This window comes from Accipiter gentilis, chromosome 34 (assembly GCF_929443795.1).
Source record: "Accipiter gentilis chromosome 34, bAccGen1.1, whole genome shotgun sequence".
NCBI lineage: Eukaryota > Metazoa > Chordata > Aves > Accipitriformes > Accipitridae > Astur > Astur gentilis.
The window spans coordinates 664,819-683,910 of NC_064913.1; the positions used below are offsets into that span (position 1 = coordinate 664,819).

Here is a 19,092-nt window from a genome sequence, read left to right on the forward strand (position 1 = left end):
GGCTTTTGTCATGGGCTCCTTTGGCTATGTTCTTTGGGATTTAACTAAGCGAACTGTCTTGGCGGCCGCTTCAACTCGCAGCAGGATCCAGAGGTAGGATTGCTTTTGTTCCAAACCCTGGGAGCCTGTTCAGGACCTGGGCACTTACAGCTTCCAGTGACACTGGGCAGTGCTGGGGATCAGCAGGGGGTATAAGAATACACCCGACTGACACTTTTTTCTTTTAAGTATCATTCCACTGCTACTTTTAATAGGAAATCAGCCGCATTCAGAGTTGCGGTCGCTGCTGGGGACAGCGTGGAGCTCTAAGGGACTGTCACCTCCTTGAGGGAGGTGCTCGCTGCTCCTGCTCCTTCTCCAGTTCGGTGAGCTGCTGTCTCTGGAGGGGTGGGATTTTCCCAGGAAAGGGCGATGCCAGAGGCTCAGGGCTGGGTGGAAGCTGAGCAAAACCAGCGGCTGACCTCAGGCATTTACCTCTGAGCAGAGAGAGCCTTCAGGTGCCTGTTCTCTTCTGCCTGCTGAGCCTCAAACTGAGCCCCACACGCGCCTCACATGGATGTGAGCGGCTGCCAAGTACAGCAGCTTCCCGTTGGGAGACGCCAAGCCTTTGCCAAAGGATCGTGCTGAGACCTGGGAGACCCTGCTCGAGCAGCCGTGATGTCCTGCTTCTGTATAAGCTGTGGACCCTGTGAAATTCAGAGCCATACCCCTGCATCCTTCCTTCTCCCCCCACTTTGAACACTTGTCCTGGGGGCAGACAGCTGGGGTGAGGGTGAAGTGGGGCTAAATTGACCCGTCTGAAGTGTGTCATGTAGGCGTGCTCTGTGGTTGGCCTCAGCTGCTAAGGTGAAAGGGGCAGCCTGTCATGGTCACCTGAGGTGGTGAGAGCATCAGCTGCTGCTTACCGAACTACAACTAGCTTGCTTTCTTCCCCTCCCTTCCTCCCAAATAAATTGGTCTCCAGTTTGTTGTTTGTTTTTTTGTTTTTTTTTTTTTAAATTATGGAGAAACCTGATGGGATAGTAACAGCTGAATGTGGTTACAATATAAAAAATTACTCTTGCAGAATAAATACTTCATTGCTTATCACAGAACGGAACAGTAAATTCAGTAAATGCTTCTGTAAGCAACAATCGGGCTGCTGAATCTAGGCCCAGTTTACAACAGAAAATGCAGATTGTTCAGTATAGGACTGTATAGACTGCAGAACTGCTACCAAATTCTTGTCCTGCAACATTTGGTGTAGGAGGTTGTAAATTTTCTTTGTCAGTGTGCTAGCAGCTGTGACAACAGTGAAGTGGTTGAGTTGGTGCTACACCTGAGATTGTGTTTATTTTGGGTACGCGTACAACTTGGAGGTTGACTGCTTGGCTTCTTTTCCATATTCTTCTGTGTAACTGTAATCTTGTTGCTGTTGCAAAGTGGTAGCTGATCTTGCAGGATTAGTTTTGTGATGCATGTAGAGTTTTGAGTGCACCGAGTTACTTTTCACAACAGCTGTGCCATGAAAAGTTGATGTATTGGATAGTACTTGTTATATAAAATACTTCCTGAGTATTAGAAATAGGGGTTAATGTGACAGATTATTGTGTGGGGTTTTTGTTTTGATTACTTATCAAGTATACTTGTAGTACTTTTATATTTATACCATTTATATTAGTATATGTTATAATATATATAACTATAAAATAATATAACTAAAATAAATATACTAATATGAGCAAAGTGGTTCTCAAACCAGTGATACCTTATTTCTCTAGTACTGCAGTAACTTTGGAAGGTGGGATTTGATCAGCTCAAACTGAGGAGGCATGTGGTCTCCTGAAGGAAGATGCTGCTGTTTGCTGACAGCAAAAGTCAGAACAGCCTGTTCTCCATCTACAGTCCCTGTCTGTCATGATATCAGAAATAACTGTCTGTTAACACTACTGTTCCCTCTGCTCACTTGCAGCTAATCAGGTGGATACCTGATCAGTGGTAGTTTGGCTAGTCTAATAGCTCCCTGAAAAACCGGAAAAGCGAGGCTTTTATTTAGTCACCCTGGGATTATTGTGGTTAAATGAGGCGAGGTGAGTTCATCCTGCTCCAGCCCAGCGTGTCTGCCTGGGGCAGGGCGAGTGTTAGCCGGGAAGGGAGGATTGGGGTGCGCAGCCCAGCTGAGCAACGGGCTCAGCCCTCAGGTGTGTGCGACAGCAGCCATGGGCTTTGCTGCGTGTCGTGGTTTCAGCCCGGCCGGTAACAAAGGACCACGCAGCCGCTCGCTCACTCCTCCGCCCCCCTCCGGTGGGATGGGGAGGAGACGGAGGAGAGAAAAGGAAAAAAAAGAAACTGGAACCTCGAGGGTTGAGATAAAGGCAGTTTACTGGGACAAACACAAAGAGATTACAACAACAACAACGGCACTAATGACAAAAAGAGTGATGCACAGTGCAACTGCTCACCACCCGGGACCCGACGCTCCGCCACTTCCCCCACCGAAAACAGAGACCACCCCCCGGCCCGCTCCCCATTTATATACTGGGCAGGATGTCCCATGGTATGGAATAGCTCCTTGGCTAGTTCAGGTCAGCTGCCCCGGCTATGCCCCCACCTCCCAGGTTCCTGTAAAAATTAACTCTATCCCAGCTGAACCCAGGACATTATCCACCCCTTATTCTATACCATCTACATCATGCCCAGATCTTACTTTTTTTTTTTACCCAATCAACCACTACAACTTTCCTTGTCTTATATATAAGTATATGGACTCCACCCTCTGACCTTGCACACACACACACGGTGTTCCTTTAGCCTATGGGCTATCCCTCTAATGTGTCCATCGATTTTGGGGCTCTATCTGTTGTAACAGTTCTTCAGGATAAGAGAGAGATGGTGTGAGATGTTGGGTTGTTGTACGCTGCCCCTGGAACTTGTGGCTAGTACATTTGGTGCAACTCATGCCCTTGGTCTGCAGGTTGAAGATGTTGATCTTGAGGAAATTGGTGGGTGCCAGTTCAAGTTCTATCGCTGTTGTACTTGGCTCAGTTTCAAAAGTCCATCCTGTAGTCATTTGGATAATTCTCACAATAATACCCTTGATATGGCATATAGACACTATAGATACAATGACATGCATTGGCAGGTTATTTAGCAGTTAAATATCATACAGCCCAATTCACTGGCTATTCTCTCCCAAAATCAAATCTCCCTGAGGTACACATCGAACCTCCCCATCCTTCTGCATCACCCACCAGGTGTACCCAGGTCCTTGAGCAAAAACAACCCCTTGAATGGGTTTGCTTCTGCTTGAGGGAGGACTAACCCAGACTGTCTTTCCTAACATACTCCTCATGCGCACTACAGGGACTTTATCCCCTTCTACAGTATGTGGAACTCTTGGGACAACTCCTCTACAGCTGAGACACAGGCCCGTAGGGAGGAAGAGAGACTCCCTTCGTATTGCTGGAGTTGGGCAGCCAATTCATCCACCGTTTGTCCATAGCCTTCTCTCCAGGACATTACTGCCAATGAGTTGGCATAGGTTGGTGGTGCACTTCGTAGAAACTTCCGCCACATGGGTTGTGTGCATTGGACTTCATCTGGATCTGTGGGTGACTGCGCATTTTCTGGATCATTGTAAATCACCTCCAGCACAGCTAATTCTCTCAGGTACTGGATACCTCTCTCCTTGGTGGTCCACTTGCCTTGGTGACATGTAACTTCATCCCTGAAGGGGTATCTTTCCTTTACACCTAACAGAAGTCGCCTCCAGAGGCTGAGGACTTGTGTTTTTCTCCCAATCGCCTTGTCGATGCCCCCTTCCCTAGACAGAGATCCCAACTGCTTGGCTTCCTTACCCTCTAATTCCACACTACTAGCCCCGCTATCCCAGCATCGGAGCAGCCAGGTAACAATGTGCTCACCTGGGTGGCGGCTAAAATCTTTTCGCATGTCACGCAACTCACTCATGGATAGAGATCGGGTAATTATTTCAGGTTCTGCCTCTACCTCCTGTTCTCGCGATGACCCTGGTTCATCTTCATCTCTCGCTAAGCGAACTGATTTCTTTGTGTGTTTCTTTTTCTGTACAGGGGCGACTGATACTGGCACAGGCTGGTTCTCTGGTTTAGCTGAAGTGTCTGTCACCGGGGTAGGGGTAGTCACGGTACCTGTTGTCAGGGTAGAGGCAGCCACGGTGCTTGTTGTCGGGGTAGGGGCAGCCACGGTGTCTGTTGTCGGGGTAGGGGCAGCCACGGTGTCTGTTGTCGGGGTAGGGGCAGCCACGGTGCCTGTTGTTCTGTTCTCCATCTTTTCTCCCTGAGGGTGCTGCCTAGTATCAAGCAGTGTTTGGTAGATACTGGCCAGGGCCCAGCACAGTGAGGCGAGTTGTATGTCTTTGGAATAGCTACAGCATTTTTCTTTCAAATATTCTGTCACTTCATGAGGGTTCTGTAGTTGTTCGGGAGTGAACTTCCAAGTCACTGGCGGTGAGAAGTTCTCTAGATACTTGCCCATATGCTCCCACATGCCGTGCCACCCATGAGTATCCAGCTTTGGGGGAGATCTCTGAGTGGTACTCTTAAAGAGCCTTTTTGTAGCCCTAAAGGAGACCTGAAACATATTCAGGAGGCATAGCACTAACAGCACACTGGCTTGCGCATCCCAAGGATATTCAAAATTCTCAAAAGCTGTTGTAATTAGTCGGAAGGAGAAAAGGGAGGTGAACGGACGGGGGGAGGTATCCCCCCCTAATTTCCCCATGGATTGGGTGTAATTACCAATAAAATCCGACAGAAGGCGCCCAAAGTATGGAAATGTTATCACTGCCTCATACAGATACCAGCTTAACCTCATGACCAGTGATGTAATCATTTCATAAGTCGACATTGCCCAGTACAGCAAAATGATAATCCCAATCACTCTCCCAGAGATGAGATACGCAACTACAGGCAATACATAGAGCATATAAGAGTTTACAAAACGCCACCATGTAAACAAATGAAACAACATTGTGACTAACATCTATTTACCTAAGAAATGCGTTTGGCAAATTTGTTTCAACACGCTCTGGCCAGATCTGTCGTTATCTCAACCCTTCTGCCCCACGTTGGGCGCCAAAAAGGACTGTCGTGGTTTCAGCCCGGCCGGTAACAAAGGACCACGCAGCCGCTCGCTCACTCCTCCGCCCCCCTCCGGTGGGATGGGGAGGAGACGGAGGAGAGAAAAGGAAAAAAAAAGAAACTGGAACCTCGAGCGTTGAGATAAAGGCAGTTTACTGGGACAAACACAAAGAGATTACAACAACAACAACGGCACTAATGAAAAAACAGTATACAAAAAGAGTGATGCACAGTGCAACTGCTCACCACCCGGGACCCGACGCTCCGCCACTTCCCCCACCGAAAACAGAGACCACCCCCCGGCCCGCTCCCCATTTATATACTGGGCAGGATGTCCCATGGTACGGAATAGCTCCTTGGCTAGTTCAGGTCAGCTGCCCCGGCTATGCCCCCACCTCCCAGGTTCCTGTAAAAATTAACTCTGTCCCAGCTGAACCCAGGACACTGCGAGATGTTGTCAGTGTGCGGGGTATAACCGAGGAGCAAATTGCATTAACTGGGGCTTTGTGAGGAAGCTGGCTGTACGGCCGGTGCTGCCAAAGGCCATGTGTGAAGGACTGACATGCGAGAAGTGCACCTGGGCGCATTTGTATTTCACAAATCCTTTAGACGCTTCTGAATCGACAGCAGATCCTGCTTCGACTCCCGCAGGTAGTGAAAAGCCATGGCATCTATGGCAAATGTTGTACAATCAAGATGTAAAGGTTTATTTGTGTGTATCGGCTCACAGCAGGGGTGGCTGTGTGAGCTGCATAACTATAATACCATGTCACTGCAATCTTTAATCTTTCTCTGACAAGCTTTTGGATGTGGAAACAGCCTTAGAGAAAAAGTTGTGCAATTAGATCATATGCATAGTCTTTCACACTTGTCTAGCTTAGTACTACCTCCTCTTTTCTTTTTCTGGGGATTACACTTCAGTACAAGTCATCATGTTGTTCTTTTTCCTAATGAAATGCATTTTTAATTTTTTTTTTATTTTTATTTTTAAACCATTGTGAACTTGTAGGAGCGTTAATGGGGCTTCACTGAAAATGCCCAACAAGGTACATGGTCTTTAAGTAACACAGATGTATTTTATCTCTGAATGTGGCACACGCTAAACATTCTTTGGTTGAGTTAGTCTTTGAAGAAAAGATTTCCTGGATACTGAAGATCAAATGGAGGATAACAGCTGCTTGGGATAATTAGTGCTAGCAATAGACTGATTTATGGAGCATCAGGCAGTGTTAGCAGCTATGTTTCTGCAGCTTTGTGAGATAAGCTTGACATTTAAAAACAAGATGCTAGAAAAGTGGGCTGTGAACTTATAGTCTGTTTGGATCAATAGTCCTGCTTACAATTCTATGCTGGAGCAGCTCTGGAGGAAGAGTTAAATGAGAACCTCAGATTTTAAAATGCTTTTCTCCTTGAAGCTGTTAATAACCTGAATTCGACTTGCTGAGCAGTAAGTGAGTGTTCCTCACATACCCTTGAAATTTGCCAAGGAAATCAAGTCCATGTTACAGCATCTTACTAGAACACTTTCTAAAAAGAAATGATACAAATCTATCATTTCTATCTCTTTCTTAGTAAAAATTGGAAACCTCTTGCTATGTTTTGCCAGCAGTGAAACAGATTCTAAATTTAGTTCCCTATAAATGATAGTTACCTCCCTCAAATCACAGCAACCTGATACTGATCAGTATGTTTTCCCTGCCATCCGTACAATACATATGGCCAAAATGCAGATCATGAACAGGTTTTGGTTCTGGGGTTGGATTAAGCATCACTGATAGCTAACAGTTTAATGTAGGGGTTTGGGGTTTTGTGGTTGGGGTTTTTTTCAATATGTTACTGCTAATTTTGTATCTCATCCAATGGTCATTGGCAGCAATAGCTATTGGGCCTTAGATCCTGAAGGGAAAATAATTATCCTTTGAGACTAAAGGAAGTCAGAATGGGGAGGTAATCAATGTACATAGCTGATCTTTTTTTTTAAAAAAAACAGTAATCTGAGGAATTAAATATTATTAATATTTATAACGATGCCTAGAGAGGCCCAGTGAAGTTGGGAACCTAATGAGCTGGTTGCTGGACAAACACATGGTACAAGGCTCTCTGAAGAACAAAATTTTAATGAGGCAAGACTACTTGAAGGCTGGTAGAAGCAGCACATGCTCAGAGGAGTGAAGTGAGTTGTCCCAAGCTACGCAGTAGTAAAGAAACAATCAGAGCTTTGCTGTTACCAAAACTCATGCTTGCATGGTGTTGTACATGTTCAAAATCAATTTTAATGGCTCAAGGCTTCAGTACTAAATGAGCCTTTGATTAATCCTAAACACATGCAGTTCAGTAAACTTGTCCTGTAAGCGTGGCTTATGAGCTGAAACTTTGTTGTTTAACTGTTGAGTAAAAAAGCTTGGAGTAGTAACGTTGTCGTTACTGATAACTATTTTGTCCTCTTTATCTTACTTATGAACTTCAGCAAAAAACCTGTCTCTGTGTCAAACTTGCTTAAGTGACTAATGTATGTACTTTTTTTTCAGGAAGGGGAGGTGGTTGGTTGAGGCTTGTTTGCTTTATTAGCTCCTTCCTTTTCCAACACTTGCAGAATGTGCTCTGTAAAGCTATGACCCACATGGGAGATGAAGGGAATTATGTGGTTTGGAGGACTTGGGGTTACAATAGCTTCACGTACGTGCAAAACTTCATGGGAAAGTTTCCATTTCTTGACAGAACTAGTGGCATCTGCAAATGGGAACCAATGTATATGTGATCAGAGAACTTGAGTTGTGGTGGAGGAATTCTGTATTGACTGATCAAGATCTGTAGTTCCAAGAGCTCTATGGGGCTCATATGAGCTTCTCTTGGAGTGAGCGCCATTGCCCTCCCCAACCTCATGAAGGGTTTTGTTTCTGTGCCTGTGTAACAGAGCTCTGTCTGTGGAGGCCATGCATACTGGGAGAGGGAGGATCTGTGCTGGAAGCAGGACTCTTTTATCCTTGGGCAGTGCAGGAACAAACTGACTCTTTGCTATGTGTCTAATGAAAGCCTTGCACAGCCTGAGCTTAGTCTTTGATGGATGTCCTTAGCATTACTGCAAATAAGTACTAAACAACATATAAAAACTTTTATTTATAAACATGGTCACCTTCCCATAGTGCTTCCTGGCCCAAAACAAAGGTGTTTTGTGGTTAGTCATTTTTCTAACTTGGGCAATTACTTTTTAATCTAAGATCTTTGAAAGTGTTCTGACTGTGGATAAATCTTGTCTTGGGGACATAGGGTGGTTTTGTTTGCTTTAATTATGTTTAGGGGATTAAAATCTTGCTCTTTCTGAAATAGCACCTTCTTTCACCAGTGAAGCTGGTGATTCACAATGTAAAATTCAATTTCTATGCTAGGTGTTAAGCAAATAATCAGATTCTAATAAAGGAAGAGCACCTCAGTTTTAGAGCTGGGAGCCTGCAATCTGCTATGACCTCCTTTCTTCTGCAAATGTTACCTTAAGCATGCCTACAAATCATACCAGTCAGAATTCTTTTTTTCATATATTGCATTAGTTTTTATGCTGACCCAGTGATGTGTTTTTTAAAATGACCGTGTGGCTTTTAAGCAGGATTCTGGGGTGTGAATACTGGCCAAGAGGTACGTTTACTTCATCTTGGTTAGGGAACAGCTCTTAATTTTTTTAGTTATGCTTTTCAGCAATATTTTTATGTAAGCCTCTTCAACAGTTTTTTCTTCTTAGTATGTTCCTTACCAAAATAATATTTTTAATTCTGTGCTTCAGCAGAGCCAGTTAATTTCTCTAACCAAAACAAAAAGGGCATTTGCCTCTCTGAGACTTCAATTCATTACTTTGTATTTAATTTAAAAGGTCTATATATTTTATTGAGCACATAAGCATTGCTATGACTTTTATTCCAGTTGTTAACTCTAGACTTTATGCTACTGGTTACTACAACAGTTAAATTATAATATTACTTTAGCAGTCCTTGGATGACATGTCTTTTACCTTGCTCATGAGATGCAGCTATCTGCTTAATATAACTGTGTATGATCTGCTTCACTGTTAGAGTTGGCACATGAAGGTGATAAGTAAAATCAATTGACTCCCTGCCCCCCATATTTCTTTTATTTTCTTCATCAGGACAACACAGATCACTGTGGTCCTCAAATGGCAGTTATAACTTTGGAGTTTATTTATACAGTTGAACCAAGTTAGATAATCCCCCCCCCCCCCCCCCCGCCACGCCCCCATTTCACAACATGAGAAGATCCATCCACATACCTGCCTATCATTTTTCTCTGATTAAGAGCTTGTTGGAAGCATTTGGGACAGAGAAAGCTTCTGCAAACTTTTTTTTTTTTTTGCTAGGTGTACTTTTGGAAAACAACATATATATGTACAAAGAATTAAATGTAGCAGTGGGTTTCAGCTTGTGATTAACACACCTACGTTTTAGTGTTTGTGCATAGGTGTTCACGTGAGTGCTAGGTACCTGTGCTTCCCTTATGGTCATTGTAGATCTGGTAAATGTCTTGCTCTCATAGCTTTAATATCCAAAGCTCTTCACAACCTACTCTGCTCTGTTGTCATATCCTTGTCATTTCTTACGCAGTATTCAAGGTGTTAGCTCGTGCCTCCTACCTCCATCCCACACTTACCTTAAAACAAGCACCTTCTCAATTTCTCCCCATGTTGGTATTTCCTTGTACATGTTTAGCCATGCTGAACTTGAGTTGATGATTAAAACCTAATCCTTCAGTACTTTCATTGACCTTATGCCTTCATGTGTGTCCCTTGGTACTCATCTTTGCCATGAAGCCTACAGAAACACAATAGCAGGTCTTATATTAAGACTACTGTCCACCATGTTTTCCAATGTCATTTCACTGTCTCCCTGTGCTCCTCTGTGTGCTAATGCATTTTCTTTTCTCTTATTTCTTTCTTTTAAAGCAGGCAGTCTGGTTTTTGCTGTCCTTGTACAGCATCTACTGCAATAATGCTGCAGCCCAGAATTAGGATTTATGGGCACTGCAGTGAATACAAATAGCTTTAATAGAATCAGGCATACTCAGTTGTGCAAGTTTGTTGTCCTCTATTACTGGCATAATAAGGGGAACTAACTTACTTCTGTCTTGTGATCAAGCAATACTCTATTTAAGCCCCTTTTTGTTTCCCACACGGATAGTTCAGCGTTAAATCTCTGCATTGTCATTTCAGTGCAGAACCCTATGTTAAGATAAAGGTTTCCTCATTGGATCTGTTTTGTAATGTCAGAGTAGATTTTTTTTTTCTTCTGAAATATTTGAGGTGCCTCTGATCTGTGGTGCATGATGTTTAAAAAACTTGAATTGGTTTCTACTTTTCAGGAATTCTTTCCATTCTCTCCTGTTAAGCTCTGGGAGTGGTCAATTCCCAGTGATGGGCCTCGAGTGAAAGAGGCCACCCTTTGTACCCAATGGGCTCATTGGCACTGTTTGCTGGCACTTGTGTGCTCAGGGTTGCTGAATTATCAGAAAATTTATTTCTTCTATCCTCAAAACCAGTTTGACCTAGAAACTCCAGATGCTGCAGAATACTGGCTTTTTAATGGTGTGATGGTGAGAGTTGGTGACACAGGAGAGTTAATAATTTGTGACGTAAAGCATTTTAATATTAACGTATTCGTAGCTTTCAATGTGATGGTGTTGTAGAGACACGTTTAAGAAAAGCTTGTAGCTTACTGCTGAGTGGTTTCCTAAAGAACTTGGGAAAATAGGGGCTTCACGCTCTACTGGATTGAGCGTAGGTCTGGGAGACGGGTACATGCGGTTCTGCTGTTGCTGGCCTTAGCCCTGGTACTGTACAGATGTCAAGTCTTTGCACCTCCCTAATTCATGGAAATAGCTATGTATTTACAAATGGAGAGAGGTTATAGGCAGGTTCAAGGGGGTTACAGGCACGTCTGTACTTCTGTTTTAGCAATGTGTGATGCTTTTGAGGGCTTTCATGTTCTTACCTATGTGATCTGACCGCATAAGCATCTCGTGCCACTCTAAGAACAACCTATGAATTGAGGGACTGCATTCAGCCTTACCTGCACTGATTTGGTGCCTACAAATGTGGTACCTCCCTAGATGGGGAAACTGGTCATCACGGCTCCACCCCATTGTGCTGTAAACTGCTAGAAACTGCTTTCACAACTGATTTACAGATGCCTTCATTACGGACGTAGGACATTTCAAGTGCTTTCACTGATGGTATACTTCTCAGTGTATGGTATCTGCCAAATATTTCAAGAAGCAATATGATTATGAATATTATTCAACTTGTAAATACATTTTCTAGGTGTAACTGTCCATCACTCCCAAAAGATAAATTACAAGACATATTGGTGGGCAGGTGATGTTGGGGTCAAGGAGACCTGGCTCTGTTGAAGGGACCTTCTCTTTTCTCATCAGTCCTGTCCTAGTTTATGCACATGTGTAGTTCAGAAAGCAGGAATAGATAGTGTATGGGAGGGAAGGGGGAGAATGAAAAAAACCCAAACTAAAGATCGTAATGAAGAATCTTGAGTCTGAAGTTCTCTCTTGGCTGAATTCTGATTGCAATAAGCAAAAGGATCATGTAGTATATATACAGTTGTGAGCTTCTTACGGGAGTAATAGTCTTGTAGATTAATTTCCTGTTGAAAGATATATACTACACTAAGTAGTGCTATTTTAATTCTGTTCTTGAGATCAGTCCTCAACAGATATGGCTAAACAACGTGCAGGCAATATTCTCTTTCAGACATCTTAGCTATAAACAAAGCCCCGTGGCCAGAGAGCGCTCTCTAGTAAGAGAATTCCCCAGATCCTCTGTCTTAAGCCCTCCAAGAACAAGTGGGCTGTTTTAGGGCTTCCTTCAAGAGAAGGCTCTGTTGAAGAGTACTTACTGTGTTGTCAGTTTTTGAAGGGGGAAATAAGTAAGAAGGCCTGAAATCTAAAGGAAGAGGAAGCATTGGACTAGAATTGTGCTTGTTTGGATTTTCTCAGCTCTACTGCATGCTTCCTGAGAGTAATCATTTAAATCTTGGTTCTCTGTTTCTGAAAATCATAGAAGTTATTTCCTGTCCACTGTGTAGTTTATATTTGTACTGAATATCTTTGTAGGCAAGGATTGGCTTTGCTCTTTTTGTGTGTGATATCTAATATAGAACACAGTGAGGTCCTGACCTCTTTTGTGACATTTGTGTGCAAAGTGATACAAATGATGACTAATGCAACGGAAAAATTTAAAATATTCATGCTGTGTTGATGAGACTGTGGTGTGTCAACACACTGGACCATTTTCCTGAGCCTTACTTGTTGAAAGTATATAAAACGAACCGTCTCTAGGCATAAATACAGTAGCAAAACTTCATATCTGTATTGGTTGTGGAACCATCCCTTGTCCAGTAAAGACAATCCTGGATTACATGTCTGAGAGCAGAGACCAGCTTGGTGGCAGAACTGAATCTGTTAGTCCAAAATCATGCTTCTCCTTCTGTATAACACAGGCCTGTCCACTTTTACCCATAGCCTCCCTCCTCGTGCTCATGCAACTGTGGGTATATGAAACAGTGCTACAGGCTCTGTGCTTGGTGGTCCACACGACTTACAGCTAGCTGGTAGATCAGAGCATCTGCTCGCCTGCAGCGTCTGAGGCAGGAGTCAGTGGCAGAGCCTGCAGAGCAGTGCTGGCAATGCAGGAGGTGACGCTCTGCTTGCAGGCTGAGGTGGGAGGAGTGCTGGGCTCTGTCGCCTTGCTCAAGGACACGCACTGTAGCGTTGCTGTAGCACCTGTGCCCCCTCAGTGTCAAAGACCCAACAAGCCAGAGGCCTCTTTTCAAGCTGTCAGAGGTGGCTCCACCTTGTGCATTAGAGAGTGTGAAACTCCAGGTAGGTCATGCTTGGTTTTAGGCTTTTAGGATCAAGCAGAAGGAAGTAACATCTTTTCTTTTTGGAAGCTCATAATGAATTAGAATGCACGTCAGAACGTGTGTTGGTACAGATTTAAATTTTCTTGATTTTTCTAACTTCTGTACAGCTGTTTGAAGCCAAGTGGTAACGGAGTTACGTTTTCTGGTTACATTCTTTTGGCCTGTAAAGGTAGTGTATGGAACTCTGGGGCTTAGCAGACAATGGCCCTATGATGCGGTCAATACAATAGGTTTTGCCTTGTGGTTGCAATATATTTTTTCCCCTTATCATATTGATATATATTTCTTTCTGATATTTGCTGTATCAGCAGCTGGTGTAGTGATGCTGCCTAAACATAATTTCTAAAATGTTTTGGGGTGAAACATACTACAATATTATCACACAATATATTTACTGCAATACATATTTTTTTTTCATGGGTATGTGTTGCTTTAAGTATTTTTGCTAACACGGGTGTCCAGAAGCGTGGCAAACAAGCTTTCCACCCAAACTTTCACCATTTTTCTGGGATGTTGTGATGCGAATCAGAATTACAGGAGGTCTGTATACTTTCCTGCGAAATAAAGGGGAGGATGTGGAGTTTATGAAATACAGTGACCCAGCTGAAGATGTCTTACCATTTTTAGCCTTTTGATTAAATTCTTTGCACACATCGGAAGAGAACCAGTGAACTGTGCCTTCCAGTAATCCTGGGTTTGGGTAGTTAAAGCTCCATGCAAATGTGTCCTTTTCTTTAAAAGCGAGATGGGTCTGTGGCCTCATTTCTGCTGCTGTTCCTGTTGCTGCCCCATCTGGTTGTGCTCATTCTTCCTTTCTAGCTGCCTGTCTTTCACCTCATTGTCCCAGTGCAGACAGAAGAGAAGTGGGTGATGAACAGGGAGGTTTAAGGTGAATGGAGTTGGTTTCTCTCTGTCAAAACCTGGCAGCGATCATACGACCGATCACCATAAGGCCGATAGTAACAATCGAGCAAATTATATGTGTGAACTAGTATTTCTTATGAAGTATGCCCTGGCCTTAAAAAGACATGGTTAGCAGGTGGTGGTAAGACTGCAAAGAGATACCAAATGAGGAGGTAACGTTTTTCAGAAAGCGACTCTTGTGTGGAAGGGAATAAATGAACGGGGGGGGGGGGGGGGGGGGGGGGCAAATTCTCAGGTTGATTATTATGAAATATCTGGAGCTGAAATATCTGGGCTATCCAAAACGCCCCCATCCCAAATCCTTTCTGAGCGTGATCTGTCATGTCAGTAATTGCAGGTGAGGACTTGTGGATATGGCCAGACCTCTCTGCATTGGTGGACTGAACTATATTCATGATGGCTGGCAACGTTTTGAGTTTAAGTTTGTTCTGTTTTCACCAACTTGGAACTATGGTGATTTGCCTGAAATTTCCCTGTTGTTGAAGACTACTTACAGCAGTGAATATGGTAAATTTATACAAGCTGCTGACATGCAGTGTCATGCTTAGATGTCTGCAAGTCCAGGGAGTGGTACAGAACATGTCTTGCCACAGGCAAATTAAAGGCTTTGCCTGATCAGGGGTTAAAACCCAATGCCATCCACTTTTCTAGAAGCTATGCTCTTTGCCCTTAAGGTATGTATATGTATGCTTAACAGGAGGCTTATCCATGTCTCTAAAATCCGTTTGTGCTAATGATCCAGTGAGTCATCAAACCCAGTCGTATGGCTTGGCGTCTTCATTTTGTCTCCTGAAGTTCATTTTTGCATTTTGTTCTTAAGAATAATGTGTTAATTGGCTGGCATGCAGGAAGGCTCCTTAATGGCATGCTGGTCCTTGGAAGTAGCTGCATCCCAAGTCGCAGAATGATTGTCCTGATTGTTTCCAGTTTTCTTACAGGATGACAAGTAGGAGAAATAGCAGTAATGAGGACACTGAATTCTCAGTTTGAGAGCTGGTTATCCTCATCAGTTAAATATTGATGTCTGTCTTAGAGCTGATTTGTAATTGTTTAAAAATTGAAGGTAACATATGATTATGTTCAGTTTAGTGGGATGGCTGATTCTTACTGCATGGATAATGAATTGTTCCTGAAACTTTGGCCATAGCTCCTGAGACTTTGGGCAATGTCATGTGGTGTTGGGTTAGCCAGTCCTGAAACGATCCAAGAACGATGTGGTGCTATTTGCCTATGGTGCTCAAGGAAGAGGAGAATAATATTAGAGAGATTACATGGTTATTTCTGTATTTAAATGTTTCTGTTACAGTCCCATTGGTACAATCTGTACACCTAGGGAGATTAACTCATTTGAAATTTGATGCTTTAACCACTAAATCATCATCTCCAGCTGGCACTGAAATAGAGTGATTTGCATCATCTACATCAGCGGGGAAGTGTCGCCTTTGTTAAAAAAAGAACCACCGACACACAGACTTAATTATCTATTCAGAGTGCAAGCTAGCAGCTCAAATGTAGTGACTTTTCTCCAAAAACGAACGAGATATTTAAAGAGGCATGGTCAAAATCACGCTTCTCTGAAAACTCAGCAGTAACTTCTAAAGATAGCTATAACTGATCTTAAAAAAAAAAAGAAAAAGGCTTGCTTCTGTGTTTTCTATTGTGCGTCTTTTGTATAATTGGCTTTGCTGCTTATCTGTTGCCAGTTTTCTCCTATCTTTGTCATGTGGCTGAGAAAAACATCTTTTTAATAAAGGAGCAAATTGTTGTTTCAAAGCTATAGATGTTGGCAGGTAAACTCAGACTTCTGGTAGCTTGGTCTTTGATCCCGACTAATGCGGTGTGATTAATCTGCTCTCCTTCCACAGAAACGCCGAGTGGTTTAGATCATAAAAGCTATCATTATTTCAAATACTTTTCCTTCTTGTCAATCAAACCGCTGGTTTGAAACTCTGTATCAAACACTTTTAAGATGCTGTTAGGTCAAATAGCACTGGAAAATGGAGCTAATAAAATGCTGTCGAATAGTGTCTTTTCACTATTTAGTGCACGGCACATCATTAGTAGTAAGTGCAGCTGCAGTTTAGATTCATAGAAAAGGCTGTTGGTTTAGGTGAGGATGTCGAAAAGTCTCTGTGCTGGAGAGTCAGAAGCACAGAAACTGCGCAGCCCGCCTGTTCTTGCTGCTGCTGGGGCCGTCCCGGAGCAGCCCCCGCTGCGGGACCTGACCCCAGCCCGCCCTGGCACTGGGATGCTGTTACATCCATCACTCTCCCCGTGCTCCGTGGTCCGGTAGCGCTGGTGGGACTCCCCCCCGGGACAGCTTTTTGAAGGGGGCAGCAGGACTATCTGCACGCGTCCAGCTGTAGGCCGGAATCCCACGTGAGGGGTCTCTCTGCTGGACGCTTAGCTCGCTTCATTCTCGGCAGCAATGTCAGAATTGCTCCCTGCTAACAGGCGTCGGGCGAGACGTGTCAGTACTGCGGGTGCTGTTGATGTGTGTGCAGCAGCTCCCCTGGAGCCCTTTGTCACCGCTGAGCCCCACCACTGCCGCCTGGGCTCCCTTTAATTCTAACCGGAGCTGCTGCATCCCAGGTGGTGCTGGAGGAGGAGGAGGAGAGGCTGCTGGTTTATTCAGGCAGTGATGCTAGGATTGTGGGCGGGAGCAACTTTTTTTTTTTTCCTTCCCTTTTCTTTCCCCCTCTTTTTTTTTTTTTCCTTTTTCCTCCCATCCCTTTCTCCTCTCCTTGTCCTCCCTCTTCTCTCCCGCACTTCGCCTTTGCTCTCTCCGCACTGCAGATCCCCGCTGGCCAGGAGAGCCGCTGCCGCGCCGCCCGGCCGGGGTCCCCCGGCCATGCCGGCCGCCCCGCCGCCCTAGGGCGAGCTCCCGGCTACGGGCACGGCTACGGGCACTGCCGGCGGCGGGCGGCGGGCCGGGGCTGCCATGCGGCAGGACAGGCTGACGGGCTCGCTGCGGCGCGGCGGGCGATGCCTGAAGCGGCAGAGCTCGGGCGGCGGCGTGGGCACCATCCTCAGCAACGTCCTCAAGAAGCGCAGCTGCATCTCCCGGACGGCGCCGCGCCTGCTCTGCACCTTGGAGCCAGGTAACCCGCTCCCCCCTCCCCGGGCTGGGCGGCCGGCCGGCGGCTGCGATCCCCTAAGCGGCTTAGCGGGGAGCGGCCGGGGCCCGGGCCCGCCGCCTCGCCTCGCCTCGCCTCCCCTCCCCGCGGGGGCGGCTCGGCGAGGAGGACGCGGCCGGCGGGCGATGAGGGCCGCGGGTAGGCGAGGGGGACCGGGTGGGGGGCTGCGCCGCGGCGGGCGGCGGCGGCCCGAGGCAAATGGCCGCGCCTCGGCGGCCGCCGCTGCAGCGCGGGCAGCCTTGGCGGGGCCCGGCCTGCGTGAGGCGCCGGGGCCTGAGGCGCGGCGCGGGGTGGGGAGCGCGGCGGCCGAGGTCCCGCCCGGGCCGGGCCGGCCGCGGGGCCGGCGGGGTCGCCCCAGGCGGGGGGGGGGGGGGGCCGGAGCCGTCCGCCGGGCCCGCGGGGAGGCAGCGCGCTGCCGCCGGCCCCGGGGACGCTCCTCCTGCGCGCCCGGCCCGGCGGACCCCGGCCCGGCGCTTCGGCTCTCCCGTCTCCTTTGCCCGCGCCTCCCGCCCGGCGGCGTCGCCGCCGCCGCCGCCTCGCAGCGCCTTCGTGCCGCTCTGCCGTGCCCGGTCCCTGCCGTCTCCCCCCGCTTTGCCCCCGCGGCGCCGCTGCTTCCCGGCAGCCTCTCCCGGGCCGCCGCGGCCCTGCGCTCCCCGCCCGGCCCGCCAGCCCTTTCCCGCTCCACCGGGTAAGCCCCGACTCACCGGAGAGCCCTCCTCCCGCCCGGCCTTTGTCTGCCGAAGGGTGTTGTCGAACCCGGCGGCCGTGCCGTTCGGCCGGGGGAAGGCGTCGGCCCTGCGGCTCTTCCTTCTGGATCCGCTTCAGGACCAGAACCGCTGAAGGAGCAGGTGGTCAGCCGGCAACCTGGGTCTGCTCCGGTGGGGCGGGCTCTCGGCACAAGCGCTGATGGTGATCGTTAGGGAATGCTAGGTTCTACTTGCCTGCCACCAAAATCTTGGATCCTTTGGTTTTTTTACGGAGTCCTGGAAATTTAAATTCAATGTTAGAGCTGTCACTTGCAGATAAAATGCTCTTAATCTGTTGCCTAATCCTAGGCATTTACAAAACGTGCAAGCCTGAGGTCTGCTGAAATGTAGAGCAATGCATAGAAATATGTTAAGACTCAGTTTCCCGTTGTACTAGCTGCGTGTCTGCCGAGCACACAATGCCGACCGCTTCTGTGTTTGAGATGAGTTTTGGTTGCTGTTACTAATAAGGTCGCAGATGTATTCTGGTATAGGTTTATGGGGTTGCTGTTATCAAGGAGATTTCCTGACTCATAATTCTCACAGACTCCTGCTCCTACAGGAGTCTTCCTAATATTCCAGGTAATGATGTTACCTGGATAATGACATTCTTTTACTTGCTCTCCTACAAAGACCAGGGCAGATAGTCAGAGGCGTAACCATGAATGCCATAGTCTTAAAGCTAGAAAATCCCACTGGGTTGGGGTTTCCATATTGTTCGTATGTAAGTAAATACAATAACATCATTCAGGATGCGTGCTTTCATAGAGTGATGGAGACAGGGCACTTAATGAGCCCTTAAAAAATAAGCTGAATGAAGTTTCCTTCAGAATTTCTTAGTGTCTGTACCAACTGTCTGTCCGTGTTGAGAAGTTTCTGTAGACTGCAGATTTTAGATGTGAGCTCTGCCTCCTGACAAAAGTGATTTCATGCAGAGTTACTCAGAATGTTACTTTTATTTCTCGTTTTGCAGATGAAAACCTACATTTAGAGATAAGTTACAAGGCAAGGCTAAGAATCTTCCTGAAACAACAAGAAACAATACGGTGGTAGTTTACGTTGCCACTTTTTTCCCCAAGTGTGGACTCCCACTGCACACAAGGCTGCTTTAGGCCTTTTTCCTCATTTGTTTTCGATAAAATATTTATTGGCTTTCCATGGGAGAGGTTTCAACAGCTGCTTTTAAGTACAGCCAAGAACCTACAGCGATGTGCTTTGTAAGTTTGAAGCTATGGCTTTATAGCTCACGTAT

General features: G+C 46.1%; 1 protein-coding gene across 7 annotated transcripts in view; it reads left to right on the forward strand.

The window, feature by feature from the left end:
* Window positions 1-19,092, forward strand: part of TBC1D30 (TBC1 domain family member 30) — a 60,437-nt gene that overhangs the window by 12,145 nt on the left and 29,200 nt on the right. For 2 of the 7 annotated variants that reach the window (XM_049792246.1, XM_049792247.1), the window contains exon 1: window positions 16,886-17,058. The exons of 4 other annotated variants lie outside the window; for them this stretch is intronic. In XM_049792246.1, coding sequence (XP_049648203.1) covers window positions 16,899-17,058 — 160 coding nt within the window. In that variant the 5' untranslated portion in view covers window positions 16,886-16,898. Of the gene's footprint in view, window positions 1-16,885; window positions 17,059-17,182; window positions 17,233-19,092 lie in introns of those variants that run through there. One more of the 7 variants, XM_049792249.1, reaches the window with a different exon arrangement.